The 24282-nt window shown below is 45.7% G+C and overlaps 2 protein-coding genes across 12 annotated transcripts; both read right to left on the bottom strand.

Annotated features, from left to right (window-relative positions):
• Positions 1-373: 373 nt before the first annotated feature.
• Positions 374-13115, bottom strand: abcc10 (ATP-binding cassette, sub-family C (CFTR/MRP), member 10). 2 transcript variants are annotated; one of them, XM_020110944.2, is made up of 22 exons: positions 12928-13115; positions 11871-12084; positions 10333-11704; positions 10020-10247; positions 9739-9895; positions 9454-9605; positions 9217-9296; positions 8608-8779; positions 8196-8294; positions 7681-7870; positions 7194-7271; positions 6770-6946; positions 5988-6126; positions 5455-5647; positions 4483-4826; positions 4133-4302; positions 3888-4048; positions 3476-3729; positions 3215-3360; positions 2698-2795; positions 2252-2364; positions 374-1913 (listed from the first exon to the last, which is right to left on the bottom strand). In XM_020110944.2, the coding sequence occupies exons 2-22, from the start codon at positions 12044-12046 to the stop codon at positions 1784-1786; spliced, it is 4629 nt and encodes a 1542-aa protein (XP_019966503.2). In that variant the 5' UTR covers positions 12047-12084; positions 12928-13115; the 3' UTR covers positions 374-1783. The 2 variants fall into 2 exon arrangements, with proteins under 2 accessions (XP_019966503.2, XP_069385575.1); XM_069529474.1 differs by lacking the exon at positions 12928-13115 and adding an exon at positions 12649-12763.
• Positions 13116-16458: 3343 nt separating this feature from the next.
• On the bottom strand, positions 16459-24044 carry sp2 (sp2 transcription factor). 10 transcript variants are annotated; one of them, XM_069529479.1, is made up of 10 exons: positions 23915-24044; positions 21426-21502; positions 20465-20512; positions 19719-20285; positions 19530-19595; positions 19057-19275; positions 18655-18949; positions 17754-17928; positions 17387-17580; positions 16459-17297 (listed from the first exon to the last, which is right to left on the bottom strand). In XM_069529479.1, exons 1-10 carry the CDS (start codon positions 23919-23921, stop codon positions 17197-17199), a joined length of 1749 nt encoding a protein of 582 aa, XP_069385580.1. In that variant the 5' UTR covers positions 23922-24044; the 3' UTR covers positions 16459-17196. The 10 variants fall into 10 exon arrangements, with proteins under 10 accessions (XP_069385580.1, XP_019967355.1, XP_069385581.1 ...); XM_020111796.2 differs by having other exon boundaries at positions 19530-20285; XM_069529480.1 differs by lacking the exon at positions 20465-20512 and having other exon boundaries at positions 23915-24042.
• Between the last annotated feature and the right edge of the window lie 238 nt (positions 24045-24282).

The raw sequence follows: 24282 nt of genomic DNA, 5'->3' as shown, positions 1-24282 counted from the left end.
ACATCAGGAGGGAACAATTTAAATGTCTGACCTGCTGTTTGTTCACATGTCAACACACACACACACACAGATACACACACACACACACAGATACACACACACACACACAGTCACGGATGGAAGCTAAACTTTGAAGGCAGAGGAACAGGAACTCTCCCCCTGACAACACGATAAGTTTATAAAACAGCTGACCTGAGGAGGGAGCGGCAGGCGTTCACCGAGTGACTCACTCTCGTCTGAAACACGGAGTTCAGGCACATTCACAGTTATTATGTAAACCAGGCTGAAAAGGTGCGAGTGTGATTCCAGACTGTGACACAACAACAACGTCCTCACACAAACCTGCAGAAGCAAAACAGGTGCGACGACGATATTTATAACCAGCGCAGAGGAGATTTATTGTTTTTCTAGTTTCATTATTCACAAGATGAGTTACAAGAAGTGATTAATGTGTTGAACTCAATGGCTTTTTCACTGTGACGGAAAAACCATCACTGTTTGAGTTTAAATCATTTCATTCAGCGTTTACATTCGAGAGAGTCCATCGGTCGTTTGGTTGATTGAAAGAAAACTGATCGTTTGGAGCATCTGTTGATTGTGTGAGTTCTTTCTAAACATGTAAAGTTTCATTTTCACAGTTTAAAAGATTAACAGACCAAACAATGAATCAACAATCAACAGATTCGTTCAGGATGAAAATACGTGTTGGTATAAAAACTGATTGAAACGACTTCACAGTCGCCGCAGAAGGAGACGAACACAAAGGCTGAAGGTTTCGATCGAGGAAAAGAATCTGATTAAGACGATGACGGACGGATTCATGGTCCTTCAAGTTATAAAAACAGAACTTGAGTTTGTTCATAAGAAAAACTTCTGCTCTTAAAAAAGGTAACCAAAATAAAATAATCGATAAATGAACCAAGAAACCTCTGAGCTTATGGTCTTACATAATAATTATCTTACACAGACAAAGTGCAAAGAATGTGCTTTTCATAAAAAACTAAACAGGTAAATAAGTCTCACATTGAACAATCTAAAGAAAGAAAATGTGAACATGTGAATAAAACAAGAGACATTTCAGTAGATTTCAAATGTAACAAGACAGGAAGCACCAGTGTTTACTATCACCCAACAGGAAGTCTACTTCACATTTCAAGTTCTCTCCAAAACATTCCAGAATGAACAGAACCACTGAGCTGCTTCATCAACCACAGAGAAAAACCACAGGAGGAAATAAAGCAGCGGAACAAAAACAAACACGAAACCGACAAAACCATCGATATGTTTAAAAAGATCCGAAAAACTTCAGCTTGAGAACAAAGCTTCAGCAGAAAAACCTGCTTTTGTTCACATTTGTTTTCAGTTTGAATAAGTTGAAATAAATGATTGCACTCGAGAGATGGAGCCGATTTATCCATATACATATACATATATATACATACATATACATATATATATATACATATATATATATATATATCGGCCAATATATCAGAATTTGTACGATCCCTAATATCGGTATCAGCCCCTAAAAATCCATCTCGGTCGTCCTTGTTTCATCAGAGAGTTCCTCCAGAGAACTAAATTAAATTAAATTAAATAAGCCCTAAATGTCTGTAAAAACAAATAGAGTCCGTTCCACGATGAAAAAATATAAAAGTATTTCAAGTCTGTGACAGAAACGTTGTCCTCAGACGTGAGGACAGAAGTTCTCAGCAGTAAAGTATAAAAATACATCTTCAGATTCCAGAGACACGTCCTCTGTCTTTGAGTCGTCTCGGTCTCATCTCCCAGCAACCAGCCGCTGAAAGATGGAGTCGTCGCTCTGGCAGAGAGCGGTCGGCGTGTCGAACTCTACCACCTTCCCAGCATGCATCACCAGCACCCGGTCGCAGTCCATGATAGTGTTGATCCTGAGGACACGAGCACAGAGACGACTGAGCTACTTCCAAACGTAAACATGACGTTTCAATCACACGTTTATTCCCTGTGACCTGTGACCTTTGAGATCCAACCCGTTCTGACAACTGGTCAGAATGTGAAGAGGTTGAAGAGGTAAAATGTTTTGTGCCACTTTGACGACAAGTTGATTCATAATCCGTGAGTCTACACAAACCTCCGGACAAAGACTGTCGAACAAAAACAACTTAACAAATATGACATTTTGAATATTGAGAATCCACCTGGGTTTGACTTTAATATAACGAGATCATGTGAATATATCAGGATCATGAATTAGGAAACCTTTCACCTGTGGGCGATGGTGAGGACCGTTTTGTCCTGGAACTTGTCTCGGATGGTTTGCTGCAGCAGTTTGTCCGTCCTCTGATCCACGCTGGCTGTGGCTTCATCAATACACAGCACCTTCAAAAAACGGAGAGTACGTTACGAGTTGTGACCTCAAGTTGCAGCAGCGAAGGAATTAAAAGGGTCAAAGCTGCTTTCCTCTAATGAACTGCTCTAAAAAAAGACGTGTGGATATTCAGAATATTCTTTAAAAAAATGTAGATGATTCCTAAGATGTCGTTATCAAACCCAAAGAAACGTGACTGAGGCTTGATACTTCACGGTTTTACAACTTTATCACAAATAACTACAAATACAAAGAAAACTAATATATTTGTGTTAGTTTCAGTGTTTGGAGTCAGAAACTCTTCGGGGGAAGAAGAGACGATGGACGAACAGCAGAGTTCTCACCTTGGCCTGAGTCAGCAGAGCTCTGCACAGACACAGAAGCTGCCGCTGTCCCACAGAAAAGCTTTTTCCTCTTTCTCCGACCTCAGCGTCCAGACCGCCTGAGACACACACACGTTATATAAATCAGTCTTCTTCTCATAGACTTCTATAGAAACCACCAGTGGAGTCGCCCCCTGTAGGTGTTTCCAGAGAACACAGGTTTTAGGCCCGTCCACACTGGCTTCACTTTCTGGACCGTCAGTCTGTTTCTATAAACGGAGTCTAAGTCCCACAGCATCTTTCTTTCTGTGAACCTCCTGTTCTCCGTCCACCAACAAATAAAACCTGAGTCACGAGGACGAGGAGAAGACAAAGATCATAAATTCAGTCTGCGACGGAATCTTGTGTAAATATGACAGTGACCAGCTGAGCGGTGACGGGAGGAGTTCTTTGAGTCAGGTGCTTTCATTTTAAAGAGACACAGTTCTCCTGCTCATCCCTAATTCACTGGTCTCACCCCTCTCCCCCACCGTCTCACCCATCCGGTCCAGCACAGAGCTGAGGTGACACTGGTCCAGGACGTCCAGCAGCTGCTGGTCTGAGTGTCGCCCACACGGGTCCAGATTCTCCCTGATGGTCCCGCTGAACAGGAAGGGGTCCTGAGGAATAATGGCCAACCTGGACCTGCAGAGGGCGCCAACAGCACACACACGTCATAACTCTTGTTCAAAACTAACTTACAGACAACGTATGAGAAACCGTGAGGACCTGGATGAGGTCTCCAGACACTCAGTCCTACCTGAGCTGACCCAGGCCCACCGTGCTGATATCCAGCCCGTCCAGGAGAATCTGACCCCGGTTGAGCTCCACCATACGGAATAGGGCCAGGAACAGCGTCGACTTGCCGGAGCCTGTGCGTCCCACGACGCCCACCTTCTCCCCAGGTCGCACCACCAGGCTCACCTCGTCCAGGGCGTTAGGGAGGCCGTCCCTGTACGCCAAAACCGCACCGCGATACTCCAGCCAGCCCTGCTCGGGCCACGCAGGGGGAAGCTGAAACAGACATTTCTACTTTTACAGACAACACATTTGAAAATGGAAGAAAATGAACCTTCAAATGACTAAATACTGTTGAAGAAACTACATCAAGTGGCTCGTGTTGTCCGTCCTCGTCTGTAACTGATGTTGTAATATCAGGATTCTGGTCTGACCTGTGCGCTCTGCTGCTGTGGCTCGGTGGGGAGGCCGGTGGAGTATTCCTCTGTTCGCTCCACGCTCACCAGCTGCATCTCAGTCTGAGTGAAGCTGAATATGAGGCCGGACAGCAGGGACGTGATGGACAGAGCGTAGGACAGGGACAGCCCCACCAGACCTGACGGGGACGACACAAGCAGCGAAAGGGAATTAGACGACTCACGTGTTGGTGCACGGTCACCGAACTGAGCTGTCGTCTCACCTGGATCAACAGAGTGAAACTGATGCTGGACGACGGCGATCACCCCGAGGCCCGTCACCACAGCTACTCCAATCAGCTGCAGGCGGATGTCCAGCCACTGCATGGCGGCGTTGCTGAGGAAGAGGCAGCGTTGGTTCTGCTCCAGACGTTTAGCACTTTCCTCCTCGAACCTGGAGGAACAAAGACGTCCCGGAAGTTTAGTGTCGCTCTGATTCAATGAACTGGCAGCTAGTCATTGTGTAATTAGAGAATTGTTTGTTCAAAGTTATTTAGTCGTTTGTCAGCTGCTCTAGAAAACTGTGCAGACGTTCAGATGTCGGGGGTCTAAAAAAGGTTCTGTTGTGTTTCACCTGGAGGAGCTCCCGCTGGCCCGGATGGTCCCCAGCCCAGTCAGCGTCTCAGAGAAGTGCGAGTAGACGGGGGACAGGGTGAGGCTGTACAGGCGCTTCAGCTCCCGGGAGGTGTGTCGGTAGAAGTGCTGCGTGCGGTGGTAAAGCAGAGCCAGGGGCAGCGTCGCCACGAGCACCCAGGGGAGGCCGTAGCTTATCACCACCAACATCCCCAGCAGGCCGAAGATGTTGGCGAGGAGGATGTTCAGGATGAAGGGCAGGCTGTCGTCCACACTGTACAGGTCTGATGAAAAACGGTTGAGCACGCGTCCCAGAGGGGTGGTGTCGAAGAAAGTCACCGTGGCCTGGAGGGGGTCACGAACAGGAAGTGGTGATCTGAGTTTGGTTATGTTCAACTTTCAAACGAACTGAAGGTGAAACAAACATCTGAAGTATAGATTCATCAAGAAGCTGCTATTCTGACATCAACACTGAATCACATGACGACTGGTGATGAACCTGGAGAAGACCAGCTCTCCTGCGGATCGATGGAGCACTGTAGCTTCTTTCAGCTCGTTAAGTCTCATCGCTCGTCAACAAACTGATTCAGAGTCAGAGAAGTTGGTCGATTTGTCGGCTGAGACTGTGAATGACGTCATCGGCAAAAGATGGCAGCGTCTGTATCTGAGATATTTTGTCTTCACAACAAACCCTGACATATTATAGTCTCACAATGTTGTTAATCAGATTAATTAATTATTTATTTACACATTCAACAGGAACCAAGACACTGAAAACAGCTGGATGACGGGAGCAGTGGGACCGAACCAGACAATATTGAGGTAAGGAGATGAAAACCGGTCACCAGCTCGATTCTCTAAACCTCAGCTGGTGCTGCCAAACAGGACAAACACTCAATCTGCTCGGCTCATACTGGCGCCCCCTGGTATCCCCTGGTACCCTGACAGTCGCTGTGGGACTGCGATGACGCACCTTCAGGACTCGATCCAGGAGCCTGTTGTGGACGGCTGTGGCGGCACAGATGCCTCCGTAGGCAAAGAGGACGGATCGGAGGGCAGTGAAGACGGTGTTGGCCGCGGCGATGGAGGCGTACACGGTCAGGTAAAACCTGACGTCAGAGCTCATGTTGCTGGACGAGAACGTTTGCACAGAGGACAGCGGAGACCTGGAGGGACAGACAGAATATTTTAAATAGAATTTCAGAGTAAAGTAAAGCTGACAATCTCAGTGCAGTAACAACAGACTTTCACACGTTGTTCTAAAAATACATTGAAGGCAAAATAATCATATAAAGATAATATACACTCACAATAAAACTGTAATATTTCCATAGCTGAATTAAAGACAATGACAATGACATTTCAGTGAGTGAAAGAGACGACACTGAATCCTTTTATAAAACTTGTTTGTTCTGACAACACATAAAATAACTCCACTTGAAAAGGGGACTGAAATTGTCTAAAGTAATAAACGTATAAAGAAACATTAAATGTAATATAACATACAAAAGTCGTCCAGGTGAGAAGAGCAGCAGCTGAGAGGAGATGAAGGAATCTGGAATTGAACCGTTCGGCCTCGTGGAACCGTTGTTTCTCAGCTCGGAGATCCAGTGAGAGAGCCACCAATCAGAAACGTTCTTAGAGGCTGAACCACAAAGAAAACACAACAGTGGTTTGTTGTTAAAAAAACAACATCGACACAAAACCCAGTCTGGTTCCAATCTGTTCAGATCCAGGAAAATCTTTTGCTCGGCAGCGTTTCCCACAGAATGAATTCAATCTACAGCGGCAGCGGGGGTCAGGGTTCGGACTAGACCCGGACTGATCATTGCATGAGCACAACTGCACCTGAAACTCCGAGGTCTGACTCTCTGCGTGGACAGTAAACACTTTATGGATAGAGCTGCAGCAACAGAACAAAACACCAAGTTAGAGATCTCTTACAAAACGTAAGAGATCTCTAACTTGGTTCATCATGAAACTGTGGCAGGACAGAATAGAAAAGGCCGACCCACCACAGTCTAGATGATTCATGAGAAATACTCCGACATGGCGAGATGAGCCCTGGTGAAGGTGTGTGCTCTCAGAACGTCCTTCTAGTTTGGGCTTAGTTTGGTTTTGATCTTTGGATGTACCTGTGTTTGTTGTCTCTAACGTCCTTTGAGACAAACCTGCGATGGACTCTGATAAACTGACGTCACAGAAAAATTAGAATCACAGCATTTAAGTCTGGACAAATTCAGATGAAGCCTCAGCGAAAACTGAAAACACGAGCGTTCACTCCCGACCTTGCATGAGGAGCAGAGACATCAGGATGGAGGAGGCCAGCACTCCGCCCACAGCCGACCAGTAGGTCTGGTAAACTCTCCACGCTAGTCCGCCCGTCTGCTTCTGCTCCGCCCCCGACTGGTCGGGATCATCATCCAGCAACAGATCAGGCGGCGATCCCGGCTCTTCCTCAGCATCTGTCAAAACCAGGAAGAAAGTGTGTCAGACTTCAGAACCGCAGCAACCGATCGGATAAACAGACGAACGTAAGGGCTGTAAAAAATTATTTTAAATGATTCATCATCTGAAATATCCACAACAAGGGGGAATAGTTATTTTCATTGAAGATTCCAAATGAAAACCAAGTCGTCAAAGTGAGAACAGCATCATGCTCGAGAAAAAGAAAACGTGCTTTGTTACGTTTCTTCTTTTTAATAACTTCACCTTTCTCTCTCACATTCTGGTCGTTCTTCCGTTTCTTCGGCACAGCCTCGACCAGAGGGAGGATTTCTGCTGGAGAACCTGTTTAACAACAGCAAAGGGACGATTCAGTCTCCACACACGAATAAAGAAAATCTAAACAACACAACTTTTTTTTTAATGAAATACTATTTGTCAGTCACACTAGGAGACAAAGCTACGACTTGCGAAATAGAAACTGAGGCTGGAGTCTTGTTTGTGATGCACTGGATTATAATGTTCATCCCCAAGAATAAGCACAATAATCATTTGTTTGTGTTTAAGGCCTTTAAATCACAGACAATACATCTCATCCAAGTCCTTGACTCTGCAGTGAATTAACCAAGAAGTGGAATCAGTGATAAAACATAACAATGTCCAGATTTTTTGTGGTAAACTCTAAAAGTTTGTATTAAAACAAAAGCTTGTGAGCTGATTATGACCAACACCCGTCTGAGTTTTCAGTTCCTACCTGTTCTGATTATTGTTCCATTCTCCATGAGGACCACCGTGTCAGCTTTGTCCACAAACTCTATACGGTGTGTGCAAAGGATTCTGGTCTTTCCCCTGAGGAGCTCCATGATGCATTTCTGCATGAGGTGTTCAGCCACGTCCGTGTCGACAGCCGCCAGCGGATCATCCAGGAGGTAGACGTCTTTGTCCTGAGGTGAAAATAAACCCCATGAAAAATTAAGTTACAGTACTGGACTTTCTGTAATCTGACTAGTTAGACCTGTGACCTCTCCAGCAAGAGAAGGATCCTTTAACCAATGTTCTCATTATTTCTTAAAAACTGGAATCAGCATCTGTTCTGTTGCCAAAACAAATAACTTCTATGAATAAATTACTTTCTACACATTTACAAAATATGTTCTGACGAAGATTTTTTTTTTTTTGCTCCTCGCAGACGAACACTTTCTCTGGAAGACACTTCTTCAGTGTCTCTCCGAGCTTGAAGCAGATGGACGGTTCGTGTGGAGGACTGACCATGTACACGGCTCTGGCGAGCGCCAGCCGAGCCTTCTGTCCTCCGCTCAGAGTCACGCCGTTCTCCCCCACTTCTGTCTTGTCACCATTTGGCAAAACCTGCAGAAACATTACAGAACGAATGTTTGAAAAGAAAACGTTAAACAGTCAGATAAGTAGCACAAGAAAAGTTCAGTGTCCAAAATGAAATGAATTGATCCTTTGGGGATAAAGATTAAGAAAAATCCTCTGATCTGATGACGGCGTGAAGACTTGATTATCTTCTGGGGACCACGAATATTCAGATTTTACAGAAAATAATTCGTTAAAGATAAAAGAGAATAAAAAATAAGAAAGTAGTGATGTCGACAAATACTGTAACTAAATACGCACAACAGGAAATAAAACAAATAAGAAATGTAAGTTATCGTACGTTGAGGTCATCTGCGAGAGCACAGGCCTCGAGCACGGCCTGGTAGAAGGCGGGATCGTAGTCTTTGCCAAACAGGATGTTGTCTCGTACTGATGCATGCTGGAGCCACGGTTCCTGAGAGGCCAGCCCGAAGCCTGCCTCTCTGTCTGCAACGTAAACCACACCACTCATCCTGCAGAGAGAGGAGGAACTGTGACGCACTGCAGAAGTGAACAATAAGTAAGAAGCCTTCCGCTCGTAAAAGACACGCCCACCTGCACCCGTTGGACAATACTAGCCGTCAATCACACTGTGTATCCTTCCTGGTCTGCTTGACTCTAAATGATCAGAATTGATAAACGAACATCAGCTGTTTGAAAAAAGACTGAGACATAAACTCCTGAGGACAAAGTTTACTGACGTTATAAAGTGAGAAGAGACGTTTTCTATAGAAACTATCGGTGGAGTCGCCCCCTGCTGGTCATAACAGAGAGTTTCAAGCACTTCTGTATTGGCGTCCCATCACGGCCCCGGGGTCTACGTCCATTTTAATTGACTGTCTGTGTAGCTGAGCAACATTCATACTGAGTGGAATCTGAATATTTTGAGGGACGTCTTGAGGAGTTGTACCTGTTGAGTTCCCCAGTGAGCGCAGCCAATAAGGAACTCTTCCCACAGCCGACTTTACCAACCACAACAACCAGAGAGCCCTGAGCCAGACGGGAAAAGAATTAAACTCTTCATGGAAATAAAAACATTCAATTTTCAATCTAACATTGTATTTTTTTTCAATCTAAAATAAATCAAAGCTCTAGTTTCCCCTTTAAAGGTTTTATCAGTGTGAGTGGTTTAGCTGCTGTCTTGTACCTTAGTGACGTGTAGATCGAGGCTGTGCAGCATCAAACTCCCTTTCGCAGGTTCACTCCCTCCCTCTCTGCTCTGGTCTGGACCACCAGGCCCCTGCCAGGAAAATGTCCCCTGGCTCAACAGAACCGACGTCTGGTCGTCCTCAGGAGAGACTGTGGACAGATGTTTAAAACAAAGACATTTAACATTTCACTGGGAGGGAGGTTCATTAATCTTTCACAGAACGACCAAATGAGACCAAATAAAACAGCAGGACCTGATGTCGGTCCTTCAACACAAGCCTACCCAGAGCATAGTACGCCTGCAGATCCTGGTTGGTCAGTTTGAAGAAGCGCTGGATTCGTTCCAGAGAAACTTTGGACTCCAGGATGCTGCTGAGGACCCAGGGGAAGGAGTTGAGTGGGATGATCAACATTCCCACCAGAGCCAGCGTGGTGAAAACCTACAGGGGCGGAAAAAATTCACTTGGTTGGATGAGATTTTTTCCAAACTAGTTTTCTATGGTAACATAAAAATGTATGTCTTTTTCTTTTTTTTTTCACACAGTTCACATCAACACTCTCTACCTTGGCTGCGGTCAGCTGGTGTCCCAGCATCACGTACGTCACAAAGGTGAGGATGGAGATGACCACCGGCAGCGCCGCCCACGTGTACACGCACATGGCGTCGAGGTATTTGATGGCCTTGAGGTGGGACAGCTCTTGTTTGCGACAGTCGGCGACCTTCTGAATGAAGTGAGGCTCCCAGGTGTAGAACTTGATAACACGAATGCCGAAGAGGATTTCTGTCATGAGCTGGAAAAGAGAGAAGAGACTCAGAAGAAGACAAAATTATGATTTAATCCTATTTATATCATTGTCAAAGAACAAGAGGTCTCACTTTCACGCGGCTGTCCTTGAACCTGAGCATGTGTTTGTTGTTGCTGATGATTCGTGAAGCGATGAACTTATTGAGCGGCAACAGCAGCAGTGCCACGCCAAGCCCTCCGAGGAAAGCCACACCCACCTGCAGATACAGCAGGTAGAGGGCGATGCTGAAACTGAAGGGCAGACTCCACAGCTCATGGAAACTGTTGAAGAAGTTGACCACACGGTCGGTGTCCGTGCTCATCAAGTTCACCACCTCTCCCATAGTCAACCTGGCCAAGCTGCTGCCACTGACCCGCAGGGCTTTGCCGTAGATGGCCGACACCAGAGCGGCGCGTGCCGACAGCGCCACCTTGGATACCTCAAAGGAGAAGATGTTTCGGAGGATGGACGAAAGCAGCGTGGTGGCAAAAAGCCCGAGAGCGCACAAGGCTCCTCTGCTCACCGGGGCATTGTCTTCCTCCATAAAGTTCACCAGACTGCTGAGGAGCAGGGGACCTGTGAAGCCCAGCATGTTGACCACCACCTTCAGCAAACCCAGCATGTAATACCTCGACCCGAACGCCTTGTGCAGGACCCTCAGCAGGCCAACGTCCCCCTCCAGCTCCAGTGGTTCCTCCAGGTAGTGTGAACTCCAGGTGCCGTTCAGGAGGTTCCCGCTCACCGGCCTGGGCCACTGATCCTGGTCGTTACTGGCGACCGGCCCTCGTCTGCAGGATTCCCAGCACTGATGGAAGTATCGACAAACCACACTAGTCCGAAGTTTCCGAGGAAGATGATAAACATCGGCCGGTCGGTCCAGCTCTCCTCGCCGCCCTCGTCTGAGGAGCGGAGTCAACCACAGGTAGAAGAGTCGAGAGGTGCAGCCGCTCCCGTCCTCCGCCACCATCTCACCTGTGTCCATCTGGGTGCTGTCTGAGATGAGCGGGGATCCGTCCACAGCGTTAATATACAAGGTGTACCCGGCATCGCTGATGCAGGGAAACGCAAACGCCAGGAGGTAAACCAGAAGAGGGAGTGTCCGGGCCACGGCGAGGACAAATCGTGTCAGTTTAAGAGGTTCTGTGATGTTTAAATATCCGTCACTTTCACAGTAAATGATCAGGGTGATGACAAGGTTGGGGATTGAAAGCAGAACGAGCAGAAGCAGCAGCAGGGGTCCTCTGGTTCTCCTGAAAACTGTTTTCTGGAGCACTGTAATGGCGCTGAAGTGGAGCAGCCAGGCCAGGATGGCACAGCTGTCAGTCAGAAGGTCCAGGTACATGTCCCCCTGCTGCAGGACGCTCGCCAGGACGACGTCTGCAGTGAAGAGCAGCGCAGCCAACAGAGCTGACACCAGCCTGAGCGTCCAACCACAGGGAGGAGACGTCTGCAGGAGGCTGCATCTGAGGAGCAGAAATGAGACTTTATCTTAAATCTTCAGCTACTTTAAGATTTCGTTTAGTGGGTGTCTGGGCTCAGCTTTAGAGACCGGGTCAGGAGGAAGCTCAGAGTAGAACCCACCCGTAAGAATATGAATAAATCAGTGTTTTAATCGTAGATGTGACCAACCTGACCATGCTGAGGTAGCAGGCGCTGAAAATTGCCATGACAGCGTGAGGCAGCGCTCCGAGGACGAGCTGGTTGAAACAGGAGCTGACGTGTCCATTCTGCCACAGAGGGAACGGATTCTCCTCGTCCGTGTGACAGAGGCCTGCGAGCAGCTCCGCTGGTCCGAAGTCACTCATCCCTCCTCCTACTTCACCTCCGTCATTCTAGGAAACATCTGAAGAGCGACACAACAACGTGAATTATTAACTGTATGAGATGAGAGTCGTGTTCTACACTTGGTGTTAACATCTGTCCTGAGAGATCCAATCGCTTTCTGTTCTCATCATAACGTAGCTCGTTTTAGTTTGGTCAGTTTTCACAGAACATTAATATGTGATTTTTATTTTCATCTGCGTCGGTTTGTTAGTTATTTAGCAGGATTACACAAAAACTACTCAACGGACTTCCAGGAAATTTTGCTGGCGAGTGGAGCGTGACCCAAATGTGTGCAGGTTCTACGTTAAAGCTTTTTGAACTTGTTGAAGTCTGCTCCTCACTTTTTTGTGTGTCCCCCCCCGGAAACATTTCCATTGTCGTGTTCACAATTTGCTGCACGTTTCTGTGCACGTTGCATGTGTTGTGACGTTTTGCTTGTGTTTTCTTCGTGTGCAGTGAGTTGAGCTCTCTGCCTCCGAGAGATCCAAACAAAAATCATGATAAACGAACACTGACATGCTGGAAAACCTTTCTAACTTAATATTTATGGACCAGTTCGAAAGTTGATCATGTAAAAACGTACAAACACAGAAGCGAGGTCTGAAGCGAGGTCATCGATTTAAAGGTTCCACGTCCTCTAACACTGAATGAAACAGATTTCACAGGAACAACCAGTTTGTCTGGTTCCTTCTCTCAGTGACGGAAGTTCAGTTCGTGAAGCTACGACAAGTGAAAACACCAGAAACTGACCAACAACCCGCCGCTTCCATCTTAAATCCTCTGAGCTGAGAGCAGCAGAGAGAAACTGAGGCCAACGCATGTAAACAAACAAGGCTAGCTAACTAGCTTAGCCAACACAAACCTTTGTGCTGCTGCTTGTTGAAGCGACGTCGCGATAAAAACACGAAAACAACACGAGAGCGCGACGAGTCACACACGTGTTGACGTTAAACTCGACCACATGACGTCACTGAGCCGAACATCTTTCAAACATCACCGGCTTCCAGCTAGCTCACGTCCTGTCCCCTTCTGATGACGCGGGCGAAAAAACATTTCAAAATAAGAGTTCCATGAAAAAGGTGGAGTATTTTCACAATTCATGAATTTATTTATTTATAACGTGTTTTATTGTTTTTCTCCTTTAATATCTGATCATCAACTATTTTACATTTAAACGTCACGATTAGGTATTATCTGCATTTTGAGGACAAAGACGAGAGAAAGTGTTTATTTTTAATTCTGAGCTGAGGAATAAAACTTTCTCACCGACAAGAACAACATCAAGTCATTTTTCACAGAATGAACAGGAAATTATTATTAGTTCACTTTGCTGCAATGAAAGAAAACTGTTAAAGGTGCAACAGATTCTACATTAAAATATAAATTATAGTTTAGAATGCAAAAACTATTACATAAAAAAATTATATACTCAGAGACACGATATCTATCTGTATTTTATTTTCCATTTTATTTTATTCAAAGGTCAGATATTAAATATCTCAATAAAATGACTTAACAAGTTATTCAATGGAAAGAAATCTGCACTTTAAGATTCTTGACCGACTGTCACATTTATTACATTGATAGACTTCTGCCAAGAAACACTAAACAAAACAAAATCGTATACGGCTGCAGTTACTGAAATACTTGATATAATACTAATAATTTAAAATTAAATTACTAAAATGAGAGTAAAATGAAAGACGCGAAAATAGTTTGAGTTGTTTATTGAGGGTGTTGATGTAGAAAAGGAGCAAACGTCAGGTTTTAGCACCTTTATACAAGTTATAAAATGAACTGCTGGTTCTCTGGGTTCTCCTGATAAACACACAGCGCTGGCTGCAGTACATCGTATTGACACATGTGGAGAAGGAGAAGCTCTTGATTCATAGAAACCAAGCTAGAGAAAAGTCTTAATTTGGAAAATCTCATCACGTTTAATTACAACCGAGGTTAAATTTACAGATTTTGGAACCAGGGATTTGGATCAGTGCACATGACATCAGCATGTAACATAAGTTAAAAACAACAGAAGGAATTTTACAAATGTTGTTACCTGGAATTAGACAGAAAACATCATTAAATACTGGGCGTAGCTATCTAAGGCATCTTAAATTCAATAGAAAAGAAGATCTAGAAGTCTGATACAAAGCAGGAATGAAGCTATATGATGTCACATTATATTTTATTCCTTGAACACTGTACAAAGTCTGTTTTCTTCAGGGCTGGTCGCGCCAACCTCAACACTGGGCAGCTTCGCTTTTATTTTTTAATATCCTACATTAACCGTGTCTACCAGACACACACTGTATTTACATATTCAGACGCGAACATAAATATGAGCAGGTTCCTTCTATCCGTCCCAATGGCATCGCATATTCTTCGGACACATTCTTAAAAAAATACACCAAATATTGGCCACCTACGCTTTAGACCGTCTGTCGCCGCCGTGAAGCACTGAACTCAAAGTGCTTTAAAAACATATCTGACTTGTTCTGAGCTTTTTGGTCAAATCTCACTCTCGTTGTTGGATCGTGTTCAGCGAGGCTGCACCATCCATCGCACACGTATGTCACAGTATCAAAACATGCCACAGTGAAAACTCAACTAGCGGCTGTCCCATGGCACCGAGCTCATTTGACCAAAAAGCTTATTATAAAAGAAGTCGCTGTATTTCTTGGATAAAAAGGGAAAAGCGAGCGTCAAACAGATTTGAGGACCTAGTGAGCGGTGAGTACATCTTCATTATATCAAAAACGATATAAGCAACAGTATGTTTGCTTTAGAGCAAATGATATTTAAGTTACATGTGAATACTGTACAGTCGGACTAATGCTGGTCATCAGAGTGAAAAGTCAGAATTAAAGCTATCACATAGCTGGAAAAAAAATCAAATACAAACTGAGGCCTGAGAAAGCGTTTTTTTTTTGTTGTTGTGGTTTTTTTTTTTGCATCTTGTGACATGATTGTCGAGTTAGACCAAAGAGTTGGAAATCCGATGGTATTTACAGCAATGCATAGGCTACAAATCAAAACTATACTGTGATAAAGCAGAAGAGCAGTTACCCTGGAATTGTGTTTGAACGAACAGTAAGTTGGACTGGAAATCATCTGGCACAGATACCAAACGTACTTTTTTTTTTTTTTTTTTTGAGGAGTAAAAACATGTTTTTTTAAAAATATACAAAATACTGAAATACTTTTCCGGTTAGCTAAAGAATTCGATATTCGATAAAATAATATCTGAACGTTTTTATTAGAATCAATAATTATTTGGTAAAGTATTAGTATGAATCTGGTCGAACATTTGGTACCAAAACATTTTGAAGTTCGACACCCGGTCCGAGACGTAAGCGTACCTGCTGCGTGGCAACGTGGGTTCAGAGGGAAGAGAGCGGGTTTGTCGCCGGGTGATCAACTCCTCAACATTATGTCACTGAATTCAGCTGAAAGCACCCAGAGACTCCAGAGACCACTCGGACCTTATTTCTCTTCTAAAAACAAGGTCAACGTGGCCCCGTCGCCTCGATTACACAGGAAGTGAAGACGTTATGCAGAAAGTTGAATATCTTTGCAGTGCCTCTCTGAGCGTAGAGAACTGTAGGTAGTATACATGCTGTACTTTCACGTGTGACAGGTTGTTAGTGCAGTCGCCACATTTGTTAAATCTATTAAACAAGACGTCACCAGAACAAAACCTGGATTATTGAACTGTCCTGTGAACGCCCTCACGCTTCGTACGATCCTCCCTCTTCATCTCAGACGTTATGAACCATCGCTTCCTTGTTTCGAACAAATCTTACTTCATCCCAGCCCAGTTTTTTGCTGCGGCTGATCGTGACACACTTCAAACTCTCTCGCGTGGTGTTTCACAAGCATCAGTCCTCGGGCCTCTGTGATCTTCCAATTAAAGCTCAAACCTGTACAACAACCTCAAATATTTGTTTTTAAATATAAATTCAGCGTTGAAACTTTCTGCGTGACGCTGCCACGGAAACTTCAGCAACCAGACACACGACAGTATTTTCCACGGGTGATTGCAGGAGAAGGTCAATCTACATTTTTTTTAAACTTTCTTTCACCACCTGGGGCGTCTAGTTGCCGTCTGTAACATTTAACTTTGCTCTTCACCAAGTCATCACTAAACTGATCCCGGTCCAGAAGGTTTGTGGCATATTTGAAAAGTTATTTTAAAACGTAAATGACAACTTTTAAGGCACAGCGACAACTTGGCCTGAACTGTGAAACTCTTCCAGAGTCTGAAATCTTTCTGAGCCGTTTCCTCTGAACTGATTCTCAAACTTCTTTCTTTTCAACTCGTCGTTTTCAACTTTCTCATTTAGTCTTTTTCATTTTTATGTCAAATCTATTCCAAATCAATTTGTAACAACTGTTTGAAAAAAAAGATATAAATAGTTTATTATCATTAATAATATTATGTATAATAATACGCATATACACACTTTAAAAATAGCCAATGGAAACTCAGAAAGTCTCGTGTTCCCCAACTTTTTTGGGGGTAAATCATCAAAAAAAACTTCTGCTAAAACACAAATAGATAATTTCCAGGTAAAAGATATTTCTGGTAAAATCACAAAACACTGTGTCAAATCCTTTTTTTTTTTTTTTTTGCTTCTTCACAGACGATTCCTCAGAGCTCCCCGAAGTTTCCACGAAAAACAAAAAGTCGAGCAGGATTTGCGGGGAAGAAAAAACAAAACCGAAGAGATGGAAACTCTTTGTGAAACTGTGACTGGAGTCCGGTGGTCGTAGGTGTCGTTGTCTGAATAATTCTTCTACCAAAGAAGTTCATAAATAAGCAGGCAGAGTTTTGCGTCTGCGTCTGGAGCCTCCGCTTCTACGTTCAGTCGTAGCTGGTTCTGGCCTCCGCTCGGACCAGAGGGATACGTAAAACAAAAATAATCTATTATTATTAAATCTGCTGGGTCACTCTGAAGTCCGTCGGAAAGGATCTCTCTGTACACTACGCAGCGTCCTAGAGGAATGAGAGGAGACACAGGGACTGTTTTTTTGGAGTATTTCCCATTATGGGATAAGTCACAGTCTCCCTTCGTCCCCTCTGCAGCTCCGCTAACAGTTTGTCTGCGAACACGCTGAGCGCACAGTCCGCTCACAGGTTCTTGGTGTTGATGTGCGTCTTGTAATGCTTCGTCAGGTGATCGCTCCTCATGAAGCGTTTCTGACACTGGCTGCACTCGAAGCGCTTGTCTCCTGTGGGGGAAACAGAAAAAGTGAGGAGGGCGATCACGTCCGAAGCGCCGGACGATTTTTTTTTAAAATTACAAACTTGTCTACAGCACCTGTGTGCGTCCTGGCGTGCCGCTGCAGCTCGTCACTGCGTGTGAAACGTTTCCCGCAGAAAACCCAGTTGCAGGCGAAGGGTCTCTCGCCGGTGTGCAGCCGGACGTGAGCTCTGAGCAGCGACGTTTTCCTGAACGTCTTCTCACAGCCGGGGACGTGACAGATGTGCTTCCTCTTCCCGACCTCCCCGGGCCTGCAGCGTGTCCGAGCACGCACAAACACGTTCAGTAAAACCGTTTCCGGGGTCAAACTTTCAAATCTTTCATAATATATAACAATTATATTCACTTTCTTCCAGAACCACAGCCCTAAAAAAAACCTGGACTAGAAAATCTATCGTATCGTTATAAACTAAAGAGACGTCACCTCTTGTCTGCGTCTTTGCAGTTGGGGCAGGTGCACGCCATGCGTCGCTTCTTCTCTCCGGGCTGACCGGGCAGCTCCAGAGTGAGGGTCTGGTCGACTTGGATTGCGGACTGGCCCTGCGCCGCCAGCTGGAGCCCTCCGCCCTGCATGGCCTGCATCGTTAGGTGCTGCTGGCCTGAAACACAGAGACAGACGCACAGTGAGAGACGCAGCAGCCAAGATCCTCTAATTGGACGACCAGCTGAGAGACGGCTTCATGTTGGACAGAAACTCTGATCAATGATTAATGACAACATGAAACTGACACATGACAAAATATTCTCAACAGATGGAGTTTCTATCTGCAGTTTATGAACTTTGCATTTAAATGAAAGGATTCTTAATCTTTTTATTCAAAAAGATTCTTGACAATCAGAAGTTGGTCTTGTAGTATTTGTTAATATGATGCATGAGAACTTACTGAACACGTTTTCAAGTTGTGTATTTCATGTTCATGTTTTATTATTATATAAATTCAGTCTGTTGTGTTTTTCTTTTTTTGAAGAATTATCACGATTACTTTGTTACTGACAAAAAAAATGTCCCCACGACCTTTTTCACAAACACCAAAAAATAATGAATGATGTGATTATAGGTCGACAACATTTGATCTCAAACTTCTGTCAAAGTTTTTAGAAAGAGCAGGAGTACATATTTACTTTTATATAATTCATTTTCTTTAGTTTTCACCTGTTGGTTTGTTTGTTGGTTTTTTAGCTGGATTACTGAAAAAACTGAAATGATTCAGCTTCCATGTTGTTTGTTGTTCCATGTTTGAATCTTTTTCTCGAGTAAATGAAATAACTCATTCTCTTGATTTTAATCAACCAACACTTGGAAACACGAGCTCTCATCCACTCACCCCCTGCGTTGGTGATGGTGACAGGAACTCCCTGAACTTGGACCCCGTTGATGCTGATCGTCTGCACCGCCTGCGCTGCCGAGGGGAGCTGCGACGGATTCAACGCCATCATCCCCCCCGCTGGGGCAATTTTTGCCAGAGTCTTTTCCTTCCGCCCCCCCGCCAGCGTCCTTTTGGTGCAGGCCGGTGGCGAAGTCGTGGTGGTGGCGACCGACGTGGTGGGGGTCGTCGTTGTGGAGACCGAGTCCTGGAGCAGAACTGACTGCCAATCACCCGACGCTGTTTTGAAGAAGATCTGAGCAGAGAAAATGTTGTCAGAGGGTTTTTTTTTTATAACTGAAGAGAAAATGGATGAATACTTTAATAACATTAAAGCAAAACCGTGGAACTTTAAATGAATACCTGTGTTGGCGATGGATCTGTCGGAGTGACCTGCAGACTCGTAGGGGCCGACTGTCTCTGTGGGACGGGCGGCAGCGTGGCGGAGGCGGCCTGCACCACCTTCAGTGCCTGCTGCGGGATCTGAACCATTTGAGATTCCTGTTTGGGCTGGACCAGCTGAACCTGCTGCACCATAGCCGGCTGCCCAGGACTCTGCACGATCAGTAGGTTGTTACCAGCCTGCGAATACAGACACAGGAGAAGAGAGGTCACGCTGTGATGCTCACTCACATCTGGACCGATGAGTGACTGCCACCTGTCCTAATATCAACTGAGTCTTGGGACGTCACTGGTCCCTACAAGTCCAGAAACGTAGCATGAACACTGTTCATCACAACACTGGATATTTGTTTATCACTACTGGCCGGAGAAAATAACAAAAACAGGGGATTTGGTTGCTTTCAAAGCTTTTCTGCTGCAGCACGCAGACGTACCTGAATGATGTTGTCACCAGCTTCTATCAGGATCGTCTCCATCTGCTCTGGGGGTGGGGAGGCGGCCTGTGCAGGAGGAGACAGCGGAGTTTGTGAAGCCAGAACCACTTTCTTCCTCCTCCCTCGTCGTCCCTTTCCAGGAGTGAGAGTGGCAGCGGCCGTCTCTGTGATGATTTGAGTCCCACCCACCTCTCCCGTCGCCACGTTGAGCGGCAGCGTGAGCCCGCCGGGCAGCTGCACCATATTTCCAGCAGAGTTGTTCGGCTTACGCAACTTAGGCGAGGGCTTGATGGCCACAGTCTTCTGTGGCGTGACCGGAGCGGTGGCAGCCGCGGGGGCCGGTACAGTCATTGGAGTGGTGATGATGGCCTGGTTGGTGCCTGGTATGAGCTGGATCTGACCACCCTGCGGCATCATCTGAATAGTCTGGGGCCCCTGCATCTGGGGCACCACCTGGTACTGGATGTTGGCGGGGGCCGAAGTGTTGCTGCGAGCCGGGCTCTGCTGGATAGTGAGGACGATGGGGCTCCCGGGGGCCGTGGAGCCCAGGCCGGCAGGGAGCTGGATAACATTGCCCTTGGTTGATAGAAAACCCAGGTTTTTGGGCGGAGCGGGGGCGATCGGAGCTGGCTTTATAGGGAGGAGCCTGCGAGGCTGTGGCTGCGCTGGGGGAGATGTGACGGGAGCCTGAGCAGCAGGAGGGCCGATTTTACTACAGGTTGCAGCCAGGAGGGCCAGAGGAGAGGGCTGGGTGTCCTGCAGGCAGATACACAATCACACAACTCAGATGCAACTCACACAGTCGGCATTTAAACCGACCTGAGCAGAAACAGGTCAACGCCGAGAGAGAGATAATGTGATGGTGACCGATGAGAAGCACATGCAGTGTCATTAACTGTGTCATTAGCTGTGGTGTTGTAGATGTGAGTTTCCACCTGCAAAGCTTTTGTGTCCCTCTGTCGTCCATGTGTGTGATCCTCAAGCTGCAGGACAAGGAAGCATTCTACGTGAATGTCAGCTTCAGCTATTTTCAAACACTTTATCTACACTGGACAACTTCATGTACCTGGGCCATCACCAAGAACGTGATACAGACATGACATTTACTGAACTCTGGATACCTCCTCCTGAAATTATCAATTGTCCGAGTCAGTTGCTCCAGGCATCAACTCGATAAATGCCAGGAAAATTGTGCCCTGACACTTTCCAGAGTTTGTCTTTCTCTCATAAGAAACGCAGCAGGAGATTGTCCGGGTCGGACCCGTTCAACACATCCACACCGGCTTCTGTCCTTATCACCAAATTCTCTTTTTCATCCTGAGGTATTTGTATTTTTTGACATTCTTCTGCTGCACTCTCACCTGGACTCAGTGGGACATTTACCGGACACTTTACAATGGGACTGTCAGGAAAATGTGCCACGCAACTGACTCGGACATTTGTGTTCTCACATATAGCCCCTCTGGAAATGTTCAAGGGAAAACGCTACGAGGAATAATTTAACATTTATCACAATATTCCAGTGACCAAAATCCAAGATGACTTTTAGTCCACTTAAACGCTTCAGTCGAAGCTGAAGTTACCTGTGAAAAAAGCTTGTAAGTGGACTTTGGATTATTTAGGTCAAAACCGTGAATGCTCAGATACTTAGTGTTGTGTCACAATTATTGTATTTAGTGTGGACTGCTAAAGAAGTAAATATGTCAGATCAGGCTACATGTTTGAAATCATCAACCAATGCACGTTTAATAAAATAAAAATTGGTACAATGGCCCAAAATGTTCCTACAGTGCTGCAGCGTGCACAAGAGTGTATCATGAGTTGAAAGAGTGTGAAGAACGCAGGAGAGAGACAGAGACAGAGAGAAGCAGTGAACAACAGCAGGCCGTCACTCACTTGTGTGGAAGCGGTGGAGGGCTGAAGGTATTCACTGGGACTGACAGCAACAGTGGTGGCCATACTGTCCTGTTGTTCTGGAAAACACAGACAGGACAGTCACATTCAGGCTGTTCAACATCATCACATTCCTACACAACAGATGTGAGACAGCACCGCGATGTCAACATCTGATATATAAACATCCTTTATTACACTAACAAGGTCACTAGTTGTGCTAACAACGGCATAAACTCACAAATAGTGATGTCGGCATTTTTATCTTAACCACAGATGAGGAGAATTTGTGTGACTGACGTGTTAAAGACTAAAGAGACACCAGGAGAGATCATCTGGAGTTCAGTGCATGTCTGAAGGCAGCTGTAAAGCAGCTCCTGTCTGTTGTAGAGAATTTAAAATAAAACCTACTGATGCTTTTGATCTTTACTGCATAAAGTAGAACTGTGTGTAATTCTTTTTTATCTTCATTATTTAAAGTGTAAAGTAACAAAAACCATAGTAAACTGGTTCTAATGAAGTAAACTGAGTGGACTTGAGAGTTCCTGTGTTTCGTCCTGGAAACATCTGAGCACCAACAACACAATGATCCAGATGCTCTCTAAAGAAATACAATGTTGGACGGCGGTCAAATGCATTAGGGCAAGACAGGAAGTTTACTGTGTATATTACATTCTATTAAGACAGTCAGCATAAGGACAGTCAGGGCAGGGTGTCCGATAGTTTAAGAGCAGGGTAAATCTCCAGTAAACACAGAATAGGCTGAGGCTGTTAATGTCATGAGGAATTACTCAAGGAAAGTTTTACACATATGGCGTAGTTCAATTGGTGACCTATTCTGGGCGGAAAATGTGAAAAAATAGACTGTACACAAAATATAATCACAGGTTTTGAAAATATATATATATTCTGAAATAAATACAAGTGCATCAGACAAATGTGCAAATTAATTCGGAGCACTTTGTCTGCTGTACAGTTTTGTCTTCACTGGTGCTTGGTGGGAATATTGAGGCTTAACTCAACATCTGTCATCATTCCTGAACGTATGCAAAAAATCCATTGGGCTCATGGTGTGTGAACAGGCAGCGAACCCTTGAAATGAAACAGCAGGTGACACGTAACCACGTGACTAACACCGAGCACTGCTCTGTCTGCACCGGCTCATCACAGATCCACTCCAGCTGTAAGACACGCTGATGTGCAAAGTATTCGTCTCGTTAACAACACAACTTCATTCCACTTTGGAAAAAAGCAAAACCAAACAAACAGCTTCATCTCGAGGCTTTTCCAGAAAACTCAGAGACTCTTCTGACAGTCTGTGTGAAACATTCCTGATTTTTTCATCTAGAGTCGAGAATTATTCTGAGAAATTATTCCTGGGTCCATCCCCCCAATCCAGATCTGCTTCAAAACTCAACATGTTCTAACCCTCACCCATATTGCGTCCTTCAGCCAAGTTTTCGTGGTAATCTGTAACTTTTGCGTAATCTTTCTTACAAACCAACCAACCAACAAACGGACAGAGGTGAAAACTCATTGGCAGAGGTGGCGGCAAAAACCATGATTATTTTCAACAATAACAACTTTTGATTTCACTTTCTCCAGGTAACACCATTGTTTGGATCAGGAGCTGTTAGATTTGACAGGACAGAATCACGAAGCTGAGCTCTGTGACTCCTCTCACATGTGAACATTCACAACAGAATCAATCAGCTGTTTCGTTTCTGTGTCAACACTGAACTTTGCCCCGATGGAGAAACGCACGGATCTGTGAACGTGTGAAAACCTGCTCAGCCCACTCGACCTGCTATTGGCTCACATGCATTTACAGGATAAACAAAACGTGGCTGCGTGACTCCAGAGCAGATGCAGCGGGGATCCCACTTTTTCCACGTTTCCACAAAGTGTTCGAGTCCCGAGTCCCGCCTGTGAGCCAAACACGGGAGAGAAAACCCAGCGCGGCCTTAAACACAGCGCCGCCATCAAACACACACACACACACACTGCCTTGGCTGTGGAGGAGCAGCTAACGTTAGCCAGAGGAGCTAACTAGCATCACTGACTAACACCGGAGCTGGCTCGAGCGGCTAGCAGCTAGCTCAAGCTAACAGTGTCCGTGTGCAGCTTCATTCAGCGAACTGAACCGGGACCGCTGCCTGGAACAAGCCTGTGTCTCTGTGTAATGGATGGTTGGTGGAAACGCACGTCCGCATTCCGGAGTGAAGACGGAGCAGCTACTTTAGCACCGCTAGCCACACACTTAGCACCGTTAGCCACACACTTAGCTAGCTGCAAACTCTTTGATAACGTTACAGAAAGAGGCAGCCCCTTCCCGGAAGTGCGAGGCTTATTTCGGTTCACGGAACTGCCCGCGTCCCGGTGTAAACCCACCGGGTCGTGCCACATACCGCCCGGTGCTCTGGCTCGGTGTGAATTCCCGGTTTATCGCAGTAGAAACAGATATAAACACCAATGTTTCAATTCCTACCCACCGCTCATGACGACATTCGCTGTCCGCGAGCCTCGAACGCCGAGCCCGGGGAGGAGCCCGCCAGCGCCGCGCGGCCAATCCGCGGGCGGCTCGGCGCTGAGTGACGGCCGCGCTCGCCAATCGACTCCGGGCGTCTTCGTGATTGAGTTTCAAGGCGACCAATCACAACGCGGTGTTCATGTGCGTCACTTGATGAGGGACGGTTCGGCCAATGGGGTGTCGAGGTTGTGCTCGGCGGGGGCGGTTCCCTGGCGTTAAACCCCCGCACGGACAGGTGCCCAATGAAAGCAGGAGCTCGGCTGATTGACGTGAGCCCGGACCAATGAGAGGCGTGAGGGGGCTGTTCGGCCAAAATAAGTGACAACCGGA

This window comes from Paralichthys olivaceus, chromosome 8 (genome assembly GCF_024713975.1).
Source record: "Paralichthys olivaceus isolate ysfri-2021 chromosome 8, ASM2471397v2, whole genome shotgun sequence".
Lineage (NCBI taxonomy): Eukaryota > Metazoa > Chordata > Actinopteri > Pleuronectiformes > Paralichthyidae > Paralichthys > Paralichthys olivaceus.
Note: the sequence above shows the minus strand (reverse complement) of the source record. Positions and strands in the feature narration are given on the sequence as shown.